The sequence below is a fragment of the Glandiceps talaboti genome, chromosome 18 (assembly GCF_964340395.1).
Source record: "Glandiceps talaboti chromosome 18, keGlaTala1.1, whole genome shotgun sequence".
NCBI classification, from domain to species: domain Eukaryota; kingdom Metazoa; phylum Hemichordata; class Enteropneusta; family Spengelidae; genus Glandiceps; species Glandiceps talaboti.
In genome coordinates, this window is record NC_135566.1 from 2,630,218 (window position 1) to 2,645,607 (window position 15,390).

At 34.3% G+C, this 15,390-nt stretch overlaps 2 protein-coding genes across 3 annotated transcripts in view; one reads left to right on the plus strand and one right to left on the minus strand.

Moving 5' to 3' along the window:
- Positions 1-7,230, plus strand: part of LOC144448858 (ubiquitin-protein ligase E3B-like) — a 36,212-nt gene extending 28,982 nt beyond the window's left edge. Inside the window, exons 26-29 of the mRNA XM_078139170.1 lie at positions 4,138-4,320; positions 4,758-4,869; positions 5,701-5,793; positions 6,472-7,230. Of these exons, the coding sequence (XP_077995296.1) occupies positions 4,138-4,320; positions 4,758-4,869; positions 5,701-5,793; positions 6,472-6,663 (580 nt within the window). The 3' untranslated portion in view covers positions 6,664-7,230. The remainder of the gene's footprint in view (positions 1-4,137; positions 4,321-4,757; positions 4,870-5,700; positions 5,794-6,471) is intronic.
- Positions 7,231-11,268: 4,038 nt separating this feature from the next.
- On the minus strand, positions 11,269-15,265 carry LOC144449233 (coiled-coil domain-containing protein 86-like). Of its 2 annotated transcripts, none has more exons than XM_078139744.1 (5): positions 15,073-15,265; positions 14,522-14,803; positions 13,608-13,737; positions 13,105-13,179; positions 11,269-12,644 (listed from the first exon to the last, which is right to left on the minus strand). In XM_078139744.1, exons 2-5 carry the CDS (start codon positions 14,800-14,802, stop codon positions 12,555-12,557), a joined length of 576 nt encoding a protein of 191 aa, XP_077995870.1. In that variant the 5' UTR covers position 14,803; positions 15,073-15,265; the 3' UTR covers positions 11,269-12,554. The 2 variants fall into 2 exon arrangements, with proteins under 2 accessions (XP_077995870.1, XP_077995869.1); XM_078139743.1 differs by having other exon boundaries at positions 15,050-15,265.
- Positions 15,266-15,390: the final 125 nt, after the last annotated feature.

The window sequence follows — 15,390 nt, forward strand, 5'->3', positions numbered from 1 at the left end:
GTGCTGTTGACCAGTACCATCCCCTAAGTCTAGTATTTTACCCCTTCCAGACCTGGCTGTCAGTCCCAGGTTCTCACATTATTGTTATCGTATCAGTGAAGCCATAAGGATTATGTAAGGTCATTCATTTGTTCTAGACTAACTTGTAAATGACTGTTTATCACACCTTAACATTAATCTCACATCAAAATATGTATGTAGGAAAGCGTTAGGAGAATACCTTATCAGTGATATGTAATTACCAAACATTCTACTAATCTTTCATAATCCTGTCTTTGCATTATTTAAGTTCCTGTATGTTCAGTTCACTTTGCCCCTAAAGTCGATTATTTATTTATATTAGCAATGGAGCCAAACTCAACTCGTGAAAAGCTATTTTTTTTGACTCCAAAATTGCCAATTCTTTTTTTTAATAATTATATAGTATACTATAATTTTGCTACCACTGACATATAAATTTTAACTTTGAAACTGGCAATAAATGAAAGAATGAAAATGAGTGAGTTCCTCCTAATCTGAACCGGGCCTTTAAAACCAAGGACCATGATAAGTAGAAATCCACCCAAAGTAGAAGAGAAAATATGAACTTTTAAATCTAAAGTTAAAATAATTTGCCGCTTTATGTCTAATTTGTTGAAAGATTGACACGAATATAGCAGAATTGTGGGCTTAGAGATGATGTTTACAGTGTATTGTGATGGTAAAAAGAGACTAGATATTAGCCGATTAGCCCAAGGGCACTCACTTAGTGCTATAATAGTGTATATAGTGAACTTGGCAATGAGTACATACCTGTTTGAGTTTGAAGATCATGGCATTTCAATATAGCAATGAGATTGATACCATTGCCAACAATCATCAACAAATCCAACACCACAAATGTAGCAGTCAATGTGTAGTTGGGTATTGGGATGTCAACAAAGGTATGCACCATGATGGCAGTCAAGCTTTTAAAGTCTCTGTATATTGCAGTCACTGACTCACAGAAAATACCAGCATTATTCCAATGAGATACTGATGACTTGTGTTAACACACTCATCTGTACTAGAAGAACTTATAAGCTGGATGTTCAATTTCAGTATGTTGTCACTTAGCATATGATGATGTGTTGCTGTACTGCTGTGTTATCACAATCACTTACTGCTCACTAACTGAAAGAAATTGATAAATTTGAAGTTGTTGTCTATATGTATAGTCTATGTGGGAGTTCCAAATCAGTTGAACCCTTTAATGATCGTAATTCACTAGTCAGTGATGTCATGACACACTACATGTTCAACTGACAATAATATTAATTGTCCTCTTTTCACTACATGTACATGCAAGTATCATAACAAGTGTTGATGTCATTCAAATCAACTCACATCTGGTCATAAGATACATACATATTGGTTTGTTGACACTGTCAAACTCTTCATGGTTGAAGTGCTTTATAATTTAGGCTACTGTAGGTAATCAGTGCAAGTGTGACATCTTGAATTCTACAAAATGAAAAATCAGTTGGTTGGTGTCAGTCTGACTGTCTCTTTCAGTACATCCACAGACAAGCAAGAAATTTGTGTGTGTGTGGTACATCAAAGTTTCTGTCTGTCAGTGTGTGTATGTGTGTGTGTGTGCGTGTGTGTGTGTGTGCACGTGTGTGTGTGCATGCGTGTGTGTGTGTGTGTGTGTGTGTGTGTGTGTGTGTGTGTGTGTGTGTGTGTGTGTGTGCGTGTGCGTGTGTGCGTGTATCCATGTATGTAGTGCCAGTCCAGTCAGCATGGTTCATACATTTTGCTCCCTTATTCAATGGTCATCAGAACACAAATAGACTGTCATTGTGTTAGTGTGCAGACAGTACATATCTACTGTACATCTGAAGACTGAACTTATAACATAGAGATTTTCAAGTCAAAATATAATAAAATGTCTATCATGGAGTAAACAAGACTGACAGTTTGCAGTGGAAAGCACTCAGCTTATCAAACGTGTGTTGTGTGTATATTTGTTGAAAATTTAGTACTAATGTAAAATGTGATATTTAAATAAAATACTTAGTGTATGTTCAACTGTTGGTACTTACCAATTGTAAAGTGATTCCTTGTTCACAAGCAGACACCTTTACTTAGATCGGGATTTTAAGATTACGTTCTGCTTTCACGTGAAATTGTGAGTCGTGGTTTACCAGTACTATGGTAACTATAACAGCAACTAGAGTATATTTAGCAAAAGTTCAGTTCTTGCACCTGAAAGTATAATTGCACTGTGTAAGTGAGAAATAAAAATCACACATTTCATTAGAGTGTGACAAAGGTTGGGAAAATGAAAAGGAGTTGAATTTATTGATAAATATCTTTTAGATATACAGTAAATGAATGATTGTACATATTTGTCATGTATGCAGAGATAAAACAAAGATGACTTAATTGTATTTGTTCAGAAGACATCAATAAAATATGAAATGTGGCAATGAGAGTGAGATTTATATATGTAGAACAATAGTGTGTATAACTAGAGTTGCTGGCTGTTTGCCATTATATGTCAATATCATGTGATTAGATTCTGTAAGTCTATATAAAAGACTATTTCTGGTAGCTAGGATTAATAAATCTACAATGTCTACATAATGAGTATGTTGATGCAATCTGAGATACTACTCCCAACTAAAGCCTCTTACTGTCAAGCAGGAGCACAGATCAGAGGATGTCATTTGTAAGAAGTGCTACATGGGATAACCTTTTACAAATATACATAATTCATCACATATTAGTTCATTAGTTTATTTCCATACAATAGACTTGAAAGTTATGACACTGACACTGGTAATCCAGCCTTTGGTTTACTGTTAAAGATAGATACAAACTAAATCTATTGTTCTTCAATGTGATAGATTACACAAGTGGGTGATAGTGGTTCATCTGATGTGCGATTCTAATCATCATCGTGTAAACATTGGAAGTCCCAAACCAGCACTGCAAGTTCATGGACCTCTAAATAAACTAGTTTTCAGAGACGTCTCCCTACTGAGACTATAATTAAATTCCATTCAATAGCTTATCACTGTTGTGTCAACATGTTGCGACAATAGTTTCAGTTTGTATCTATCTTAGAAAACTGAAGGCTCAACTACCAGGGTAATATGAAGTTCTGATTCAAATAACTAGTATTCCAGCTATCATGAATTGAAGATTACTGCAGCTTTTCCTGTAGGTTGAAATCAAAGAGATCATAATTAGTAATGTATGTTTGTATAGTAAAAACCTGTATGCATTGCCATGTCAATCATCTATTGTTTCATAAGACACATTATATGTACAATTATATACATTGTTATTTTATGAATGTAGACTCAGATTGATATCAGAGCAGTGTATGTATATCAAGTATCATAACCTTTTAATTATGCTAGATAATATGTCATATGCCACGAAACAAGACTAAGACTGCACAGAAACCTTTTACATAATGTCAGTACAGATGGCAAATCCAAGTAGGCCAAATGTAGTCTTTTGAATTCTACAGAAATGCTTACATTTCTATTAATTCATAGAATTTTTAGCACAACTGAACTGAGGTGTGTGTGTGTGTGTGTGTGTGTGTGTGTGTGTGTGTGTGTGTGTGTGTGTGTGTGTCTGTCTCTGTGTGTGTGTGTCTGTGTCTGTGTGTGTGTGTGTGTGTGTGTGTGTGTGTGTGTGTGTGTGTGTGTGTGTGTGTGTGTGTGTGAATGACTTTAAATTAGTAACCATGCACCAACCAACAAACCAAGATCAAACCCTCAAAAGGCTTACATCACAAATTGAAGGTCTTTTGTAAGAGAACCATATAAATTTGTGCTCAGACTCAGAGACAAAGTTGTGTTTCAGTGTTACTAGTCACTGTATTGCATTGGCTTCTCTTGTATGAGACCCTGAAGTGCACATCTGTTAACTAATCATATAAATTTCTCCCAAGAGACAAAGTTGTGTTTCAGTGATCATACTAGTTACTGCGCTAGTTTCCGTAGAAAAGGGCATATATGTCAACTGGACAACTGCTACGCTATAAAGCAAGATATAAAAACTAAAGTGTAAGTGAAAAGTATAAGTCTTAGGGAGTGATCAAATCATATATGTGACATTGTAATTTATATGTCTTGTTTTCTATATTTCTACCCATAGAATCAGTTATATCCACTTGATGGCACATTCCAAAATGCACCTTCAGATTAGAGAGCAAACCCAGGCATTCATCTTTGGTTTCAAGTCTATTGTCAATCCTGAATGGTTGACATGGTTTTCAACTCCCGAACTACAACGGTTGATATCAGGTGACAACGCTGAAATTGACCTCCAAGATCTAAGGTAAAGGCAAAAACCACAAAACTCAACAAAGTCCCCCATTTTATGGTATCAAGAAACCCCCCCCCCCCCAAAAAAAAAAAAGAAGAAAAAAAAAGAAAAGTCATTTGAAGGTGTGTTCATGTAATTTAATGTTACAGCCATCAAAATATCATAATAAAGCCTTTTCATACCCACCTCAGCAGACAGAAAAACAAGTTTACTAAATCTAATTTGTTGAACTGCAGTGTTTATGATGACAGTCCAATTTAGTCACCACAACAATGTTGACAAGATGGCAGTCAATATTGGGATTTAATTCCAAAATATCTTTTGACTGGAGTTAAAAATTTCATTTGTAACTACACACCCAGAGTTCAATGACACTCATTCTCATGCAGTGTTTGTGTTGGCATAAACATCTAATCAAACGTACATTGTATAATATTGACTATTTACAGGAAACACACTCAATACTATGGAGGCTTCCATAACCAGCATAGGGTAGTTACGTGGCTATGGGATACACTACAACAAGATTTCACAAAAGAGGAAAGAGCATTGTTTCTAAAGGTAATATCAAAGTATATTCAGTACTCAGAACATTTATGATGCTTTCATATAAGAAGGGTTGGAACTTCAGAATTCAAAGGAAGGAAACTTTCAACTGAACTTCAACTAGTCAACATATTCCATAAGACCATATCAAAACAAACCAAGATATTGCATAACTATCAAAGCCCACTCACAATCTAATTGTCAATTGTCAATTACAATAACAACATAGGAAGCTTGTTGATGGACATGTTTCTTGATATTGTTTATGTGTGTTACTTTATTCACAGACATGTTACGTGTCTGTGCTTTATTCTACAACAGGATTCAGAGTGAGATCAAGACAGTATTATTGTCCATCTACTTTAATACAGTTGAACATAAAACATTGATGAAGTCATTGTATGCACAGGAAATTCTAAATCCCACTCCGGATTCTTTCTGATTAGATTGAAATGTCAGAAGTATGAAATGAATTGTGTAATTGTCAAATTACTAGCTGCAACTTGAACAGATTTTGAAACTGTTTTGTTAGATTTATAATGACTTCCTCATAATATTGTACACCCTGGACAGTATTGAATCACTTGTGGGTAAACATATTTGTGCGACTGTACACATAACTAAATCCCATCAAATGGATTTTACTAAAAATCAGCCCCCCCCCCCCCCCCCCCCCCCCAGCCCCTCCAGCCCCTCCCCCGCCCCTCCCACAAAACATTGATAATATCAACCCCTAATTGACATGTACAATTGTAAGTGAATATATTGTTGGTTGGTTGATAAAAAAATACCACTGCAGGTACAACTATTGGAACCTTAACATTATCCCTTTTCTTGATATTGTAGTTTGTGACAAGTTGTTCTAAGCCACCGTTACTTGGGTTTGCCCACTTGGAACCACCGTTTTCAATTCGCTGTGTAGAAGTGAGTGAAGACCAGGTAAGAACTAATTTGGCTATGGCAACTGTTGATATTTAGATGATCTATCTATCTATATAATACCAGCTAATCTCCTTACAGATATCACAGCATGATGTGTTGATATGTAATGATTATGGATGTTACTGGACCTCAGAAACAACTTAATGTTTAAAAACTTATAATTTCATCATTTGAAGATAATGTTAATAAACTCCTCTTAAGAGGTCAAGTCAAAATGTTATGAAGGAGATATGTGCATTATAGAATTGTTTCAGCAATGTTACCTGAAATAGCTCTGTACAGTCAGTTACTCTATACTCTATACAGTCAGTATACACCTCAAAATAATCTCATCTGAGCTTTCTGTAAAAGTTCACATACTCGGTGACATTATTAACCAATATGTGTTTAGCTTGTATCATTTCACAACATAGTCTGTAAGGTACGCTATGTCGGGAGACACTCATGCATTGGTCATTCAAAGATCAAGTTTAGGCAGAGTGACATCACATATCTTACTGCATGACATACACAGGTTATAACACACAAGCAGTTCAAAGTTTTTTAGCTTTTGATTATAACCTTATAACCGATATAAGTCATTTGATCTACCAAGCTGATGACATTTATGTTTGGGTCATATCTACAAGTGTTTTGACAATACAATCTAATAGTTTTGGTGTTTAATATTTACAGGACACTGGTGATACACTGGGCAGTGTTCTCAGGGGATTTTTTACCATCAGAAAGAAAGACCCAGTTGGACGATTACCAACATCATCAACCTGCTTCAATTTACTCAAGTTACCCAATTACCAGAAGAAGAGCACACTCCGTGAGAAACTCAGATACTCTATAACCAGTAACACTGGATTTGAACTCTCATAGTATATTTACTATACACAGTATACAATGTACAACAAATATCCTATGTTTATGATTGTCTGGGGTGTAAGATACGTCAATAGTTGTATTTTCTATCTAGCTGTGTGTGAAGCAATCTGATGAAAATCTGATCAAAAGTGAAATTAAAGAAAAGAAAATACAACTGACAAGCATAGACCTTAGTCTGTAAGATAGGACCATGAAAATGTCAGTGATACTTCCGTAATATGACATTCATGCTATGCTATCAACTATCACTGACTGATACAGCGATAGCGCTGAACATCACAATATATCATACAGTCTAAGTAGACATGAACAATTGTAAATAAATCAAATCGAATCTTCTCTTTGATCATATTTTATTCAGATTGTGTATGAAGGAGACTACACCACACCCCAGTAGCTGTAAATGTGTATTATATTTGACCTATACATGTTTCTGTACATGTTGAAATGTGCATAATCACCTAACAGCATCTCATAAGTTTACAATGTGTTGAAACACAAGTGAATGGTTCATAGGCCGCTTTCACAAATGTTTACACACAAACATCATGTCAGTGTACACAGCACCATCAACAGTTAGTTGAAAGGTAAACTTGACAAATCTTGATTTTTACAGCTTTGTAATATTTTTTCAACTGACAAATCTATCAAAAAAATAATGAAACATTACAGCCACTGTAACATGTCTCAAAGTGTAGTAATTGTTATGGTTCAATAGTTTGTTTAAATGCATGGCGTAAAAACTACAGAAGAGCAGCTGTTTGAGATGGAAGGATTTTTTGTTATTCTTCTTCTTTTATATGACGTGTGAGTAAAAGAGAATCCACCATGACAAATCTTCAGGCTACAGCTAAAGTATCATGTTTTAATGTTACAGTGGCCAAATACAAAGAAATGAATTCAAAAAATTGGGGAAATTAATAGATAGAAAATTTGGGAAACTAGCATCAAAGTAATACCGTACAACAAAATATGAATTATACTTTGATTAATTTTATGCTTGATTAGTAGATCAAGTTTGTTTGCTGAATAGAAAATAGAAAGATGAAATGACTCTACAAGTGAGGTTATCCAGTCATCAAAAGCATTCATTGTTAACTGTACTGTGATTTTTTATTTACCTGTTAAGTGTTTACAACTTGTATGTCTGTCGGACTTCTTTTTCAGTGTGATTAAATGGAAGGGAGGAGTTCAAAGAGAATGAAGGGTGGATTTGTATAAATAATGTAATATTGAAATATGCATAATAATTATAAATGAAAGTGATAAACTCAACAAGTATGATAATGAGGGTGGGTGTCAAGGCCTGAAGGTTAGAATCAAGTCTTACTTGATGTGATCGTGTGTAAATATGCAAATTAACCTATTTACTATGCAAGTGCAGTGTAGTGTAGTGAAAGATTGGAAATGGTGTTCTCCTACTCCATTTCCATGAAAACAATGATAAAATGTAATGATCTGTTCTACTGTAAATGAAATTTTAGTACAAAATATATATAATTTTGTCAACTATCTAATCCAGGCCTGTGTTGTTGTGGGTTTTTACAATTCAAGTATGGTCATTATTTCACTCAGACAATGTGTTTTGAATTTACATATAGAAGAATTGTCTTTGAATTGTAATTGAAGTGGGAGCACAAGATCAATGTTAGATTGTCAATACCAGTATATTGGAAATTAGATGAGAGATTGTCAGCTTGGGAGAAGACTTTCCCAAATGTATATAATTCAAAATACGAAAATGATTAATATTGTAAATATCGAGGAACTGCAAGATTTGATTATTGCTGTTGGGAAAGCAGCGTCAGTTTTCAAGAGAAGAAATAGTTATCACTGCCAGTGTTGAATTAGTATCTGATCAAACTTGCAGTACCAAGTTATTTGTATGGAACAACTACATTGAATTCTGATCTGGGTGGATGTTTGATAAACTGTAAGAGGTCTAAACATAACATGAAAAGGAAATTTTTAGCAGTAGTGGAAAGCTGTTGGTTCACAAAAGTGACGGAGATATTAACAAAACTGTTGTAAAAATAATTTGTAATTTTCAGTATTTATATAAAGTTTGGTACAGTATACTATGACACACTCAGTCTGAAAGTCAGAACCATAACAATTAACATTTTCATTGTTGGATGTTTTGGTATTTTACTAAACTTCAATAAGCTACAACACATACAGTGAAATAGATTTCTTTCTTCAGACATGGGTAATATTATTTTAACTAGGATCTTTGTATCACAAGTCAGAATGGGTCATTGACATAGGTCTTAATTTAACAAATATTTCCATGTTGAAAGATTGATTTGTCATTGTTGTACTCAAATTAGGATATATTTACGAGTAATTTTCATGAAATTTAAAGTTAACATCCAAGAACATAATAAAGAGACAGTCTACAGATTTTTTGGTTTTAGGGTCATGTTTGTTTTTGAAGTATTTTTATGTAATTTTAATTACTGAACCACTTTGTACTGAGTTCAGCAGTCACCAAATATTTAGATATGATGTAACTTTTGACATTATAACATGATTGTTGGTTGGCAATGAATTTGAAAAACATCATAGTCATGGTTTCGAAGCAGCTATGTACACACTTATACCACACTTGTGTTGACCTCACATTGTTTTAGACTGTAAAATACATTGTGTTGCTCCGTCCTCACAAGGATTGACTAATGTGTGAGGGCGCCCCATCACCGGCATACCTTATAGACTAACATAGTTTCTACCCATGTTTTAGTGTGTTATCAGTTATTTTGTAATCTAGTTTCAGCTGAAAACATGGCCAGTCACATGCTGTGCCATTGAAGTTATGATGTAGATATATATTGGTGTAACATAGAATGACAAAGACTATATTCAAATGAGTAATAATACATGATAGAGTACACTTTACTGGTGACAACTTTCACACAAGGTAAGTCCTCAAGAAGGCTTAATTCACAATATAAAATGATGTACCAGTAATTTCAGGTAGCATGCTGTTTCACATTTGTACAGTGTTGGTGTGGTAAGAATGCTTTTCTTGGACTTTCTGTAGGCAGTTCCCACCAAACATGTTAAATATATAGGAAACGCAAGACTCACATTTTGTGTAGAGTTTAAAAATGTGGTAAAAAACCCAGTTATTACAAAATGTATTGATGGCATATTGTTGAATTACGGTAGTAGCAGGTATCCTTGATCTGTGTGTATTCAAAATTACTGTACATACTGTACATATGTACAGTTGTGTGGACTGTACTTTGCACAAAGTTATTATCTAAAGTTGTATGAAAAAGAGGGAGTGTTTTGTATACTTAACTATTATCTTTTTCTTCAATTTTGGTAGCCCATTGGATTTGGATCGAAGTCAAATTTTCTTTGAGAAGTTTATCGATAAACCACATACATGTAGTTTTTTGTAATTGTGTCAAATTTTTTGTAACTATTATATTGTTGTATACATGTTTATTCAGAGTACACTTGTGAAGCTAATATTCAAATATCCATACTAGCTGTGTTTGTTTTTGTGTAATTCAACCCCATTCATTTTATATCTATTGGGGCAATCTCATTTTAATGTGTGTGTGGCCCATAATTTTTCAGCGTATGAACAGCAGACCTTATAGAGTTGGCAATAATAAAGCTTTGTTTTGTAGACATGTCACATACAGCACATTGCAGGTTAGTGTTCACTGGATCTGTGTGATACAACCATACTGAAACCAATAAGAAACTGCACATGATACACTACAAGACAGCAAGATTGAATGAATAGAGTTTCTTGTTACATTTTGTCTTACACTGGCCATATGGATGAGGATTTGGTATTTATTTTGGATTTTTTATTTATAAAACAATTTTTTCATGACATCCTACTGAAAAATCAATGTGAAACAACATATGCCAAGTCCTTGTTTGTAACTCAATAAATTGCAAAAGATTCAAAAGATTAATATATGAAATCTTTATTACACGTACAATAACAAACTTTTTAATACATTTTTAGTTTTTTTGCAATGTACTGAGTTACAAACACAGACTTCGTCTGTGTTTTTTGACATTGATTTTTAAAGTAGGACGCCATGATAAAACTGTTTTATAAATAAAAAATCCAAAATAAATACCCAATCCTCATCCATATGGCCACTTTAATGCATTGAATTAACATGACACCATACAGACACACACCAAAACATTGGAACCTGCATGTTTCCATCTAGTTGCAGTATGTTTAAATAATTATTTTATTCAGACTACATGTAGCCAGAAATTGTAATCTTGCTCAAGTGTGGAAAGTGCAATGTCATATTGGTTTCTGCATAGTTTTATCAAACAGAGCAAGTGAACAGTAACCGTTGCATTTTATTTTGCCTAATTTTCCAAGTTTTTTTTCCAAAGTATCTAGGGTTTGGCATGGTGTGCCAACATTTGGTACACTGTGCTATTACTAACTTGCCTGCCACCAGAATGAAGAACATTCTGAAATTATTCCAAACAAAAATTAGAAATTTGTATGATTTTGACACATTGGAAGAGATTCCCTAAATTTGTACAAACGCATATTTTCCAACTTTTCAAAAAACTGAGCAATTCCTGTAGATTTTAGATATTCTCTACTTATTTCATATATTGACTTTGTTCATAACGAACAGAGAATTCCTGAAAAAATGTAAAAAGTTTTAACCACTATATAACTGTACATTTTATAAAGAGTATAGAGACTGGAATGTGTTTTATTGCAAGTTTTTATTTGTCAACAAGTGTCAGTGCAGTGTATTGTGAAACTGATTAAAATCTATTTCAGTTAGCTTATTAATGTCATGAGCAAACAGTGTCATTTATTGAGCTGGTGTACCGTAGTATGATATGCCTTATATTATACTTCAAAATGGCACCCAAACACTGGCACCATGATTTCTCTATGGGAAAATAATAGTGATTTCCTTGACAATATAATGGTGAATCCACATGATTTGTTTATCATGAAACGGAACAATATATATCAGTATTTAGGGTCTTTCCGAGCTGTGATTTTCCCACTAATTTGTTCCTGAGGTGCATTCTGACATGCAGCTGTAGTACTGAAGTGTGAGTGATACATGTAAAACATTCCAAAAACACAAAAAGCTGATTGCTCTGTGGTGTGTCCTACAAATAGTGCAAGATGCATGAAGAATTGATGGGTGGTATACATTCTGTTGTCAAACACAATGGTCTATAACAACATTTGCGATACTGCATTAACTGGTTACCAAAGGTACACCATGAATGTTAGTCTGTTTAGAGAATGCAACCATCAGTTGTGCTCTGATTGTCTACACAACACATGCTATGTAGCAGAGATTATGAACTGTATCTTTCTAGATACTAGATGCTATATTCTGAACAATTATGATACATTATTTTTTACATATCTGTGACTGCACACACATCTTGGGACAAAATATACAAACAGTCAAATGGTGTTTCTTGTAAATAGTTTATTCATGTCAGATCCTCTGTTTTCATGGAAATTTTGTGTGTTGATCAGTGTGCCCTCTAACTATAGCCAAATTTTGTTGTGTGAGTCAAAATGAGAAAAACTGGGATTTCTTGCGAGTAGATAGGGGAACACCAAATGTTGGTGCATCACTAGAAATTGTGTGCGTCAGTGGCACGTCAAATTGGCTTAGAGGGCACACTGGTGTTGATTTTAGCTATCAAATTAAACATGCATGTACACTAGGCATTACAGAATGTACGTGTACACCAAAGAAAACTGAACTGACAATACAATAGATATACATAATTTTATTCATAAAGCTTGGGAGTTGGAGTCAGATTACAACTAGATTTTTATCATTGACTATAGGTGGTCATTGTACCCATGTGAGTGGAAGTCGGTCATTTTCTCCAAATCATTTTTTGGCAACTTTTGTAGTGTCCCTCTTTTCAATACGCCTTAATTGTTTCCTTTTCATCCTTTTGATCTTGGCTGGATTTTTAATCTGTAAATGAAAAAAGGATAAAAAAGAACGATATTATCCACAATTGAAGACAATATTCAGTGTTGTCTAGTCTTTCTTAATAAAGTAATAAGCAATCTAATAATCATACTCCAAATACAGTATTTTACACAAAGCTGGTATCTAAACAACAACCAGATCCAGGACTTTCCTTTGCTGGTAACTCTCAGGTACAGAAGATTGTGACATGGAGCCCCTTTCTATGAAGACAATTATTACTCTTAGACATTTAAATTATAGAAACAAGAAATGTTTTATATAATCCACTGAATGTACCTAATCCTGAAGGATCTTTCCTGTAACTGTTCACCTTGCATATTGTTAAAGACATGCAAGACTGTCCATACATGTACGTTAATAATACATGACTTGCTACCACAACTATACGACTCAAGCTGAACTTAATCCACATCTTTATATAACCAGAAATATCAAAACTTACAACTTGAACAATTTCAGACTTTCTTTCATTTTCCAGTTTCTTTCTTATCTTCTCTGCTCTCCTTTTCTTCTTGATCTGTAATAAAACATAAGTGTGGGCATTCCTAATTAGTAAGGAAACTAAGTCACTCCATAAAGTAAAACCTCATTCACAGTACGTTTTAATGTGTTTTCTTCTTGTCAGGACAGTGCATAATTTTATCATATATCAAGCTGTTCAGCATTGATAGTCAACTCATAAATTATGCATAATTATGTTGACAAATAAGGCAAACTTTTCACTAGAAAAAGAATTTTAAGGCCAAACTGTCTCCATACTGTCATACACCTGAAATGTGGTTCCTTCTCTTTATGGCAGGTTTTAAATGAACCAGTCCATGACTGTGTCAGAGAATTCTGATTGGTTAATATATGAGCATATGTTTTACTGACAGCCAATCAATCAAGAACTATTTCTTGTAAACATACTTGATTTTTCAAAGAATTTCATGACAGTATGTATACCTCTAACTCTTTTTCTCTTGCTTCCTTCAATTCTTGTTCATATTTTTTGACAGATTTTTTCTCTGCTTTCTGTTGCATCTTCTTCTGCCAGGATGTTCTGAGTGGTTTGTCTTTTCTCAGGTCAGAAAATCTGTGAGATAACAACATATATACATTATCATCTGTTATGAAATTTATATAATTACATATGTCTATTCATTGTAAGTGTGTATGCCACCGTGGGTTGCAACTAAACCATATAAGTGGAGGTGTAAATGGTAACGATGCTGTATAGGAACTAGACTATGTGAGTGGAAGTGTAAATGGTAACGATGCTGTATAGGAACTAGACTATGTGAGTGGAGGTGTAAATGGTAACGATACTGTATAGGAACTAGACTATGTGAGTGGAGGTGTAAATGGTAACAATACTGTATAGGAACTAGACTATGTGAGTGGAGGTGTAGATGGTAACAATGCTGTATAGGAACTAGACTAATTTATTGTTTGTAAAGGAACATAATTATGTTTATTTGTTGTTTCATATAAGGAATTATTCATACTAATTCAGTGTGTCATTGTGAACTCCCATCTAGCATCTCCTGCTTACAATTCTTGACATACAAACCCAATACATGCTCTCTCAGAAAGCTACAGTTGGTATTTATTTTATAAATATAATTGTATTTGTGGGGTGTACATCATGTATGTTAGCTATTTTGGGAATGATAACACGTGAATTTTGAACTGGAATAACAAATGTCCATCAAGATTCGGAACAATGACTCAAAGTAAATTCCAATTGAAAAAAACATTGAGATTTAAAGACCAAACTACAGCTGTACAGCTATCACTATCAACTACTCAGTCAGTTCAGTACTCAAAGAGTGTGATTTTTACATGCATTTCACAAGAGGCTTCTCTAGAACATTTACCGCTTTGTTTGCTCAGTTTTCCACTTTCTTCCCGATTTTGGTCTACCTTTAGGAATGCCTGTAGAATGTGTTGTTTGTTTATATGACTTCCATACATCCTTGACAGGGAACACTTTCTCGTTTGATTCTTTACGATCACCGTCTGCAACTTCCGTTCCCACAGCTGCTTGTAGTCTCTCTTCAACAGCACTTTTCTGTCCCACTGAATCTAAGTCCTGGTCTGTCAAAGCTTGAACGGTATCTACTTCATTTCCTTGTTTGGTATTCTTCTTTCTCGTCATACTGATGTGTGTAAATAATAATAAAAAACAAACCAATATATCTTTTTGCTCAAGTTGTCGATGCACATGTGCTGCGCTGATCCAAATGTTGACCTCTGACCTGGACGTTTCTACTTTACCAAAAAGTGAAGTCAGTATCGCAGAATTAGCTTTGATACCATTGTATCATTATCAACAAATGTTGACAATTTGAAATTCATAATTATTATCTGAGTTAAATACGATTAATTTTTATCATTCTCATTACCTAGCCATAACAATTCCCTTTACCTGGCTCACAGCTCTGGCTCACAGAGTGGATTCAGCTATTTACGAATCATCTCGCGAGATTTCATCATCTTCACGGTAGTTTTCATCAACGATAGCCAAAGATATTCCCAGTTCCCTTTTGCGTACGAACCGCGATAATATTATTTCGATGTTATGGGGTCCTGAGCTCTTTTAGGCAGATTTGCTCGAAAGGGGAAGAAGAATAACTGTTAAAAACAACACGGTTTCTTTTATTATCCCACAATGCACTTCTGTTACTTTTCTCTGACTCGGAGTGATGGCAAATATGCTATAAAATATCTGAAACCCAAATCCTCT

Bases quoted from the DNA above. Each gene is read 5' to 3' on its own strand.
- LOC144449233 (XM_078139743.1), bottom strand. The intron at 13,738-14,521 runs GTAAATGTTCTA...GTTATCTCACAG, and splicing joins AAAACTGAGCAAACAAAGCG to ATTTTCTGACCTGAGAAAAG. The intron at 12,645-13,104 runs GTAAGTTTTGAT...TTTCATTTACAG, and splicing joins AGTCTGAAATTGTTCAAGTT to ATTAAAAATCCAGCCAAGAT.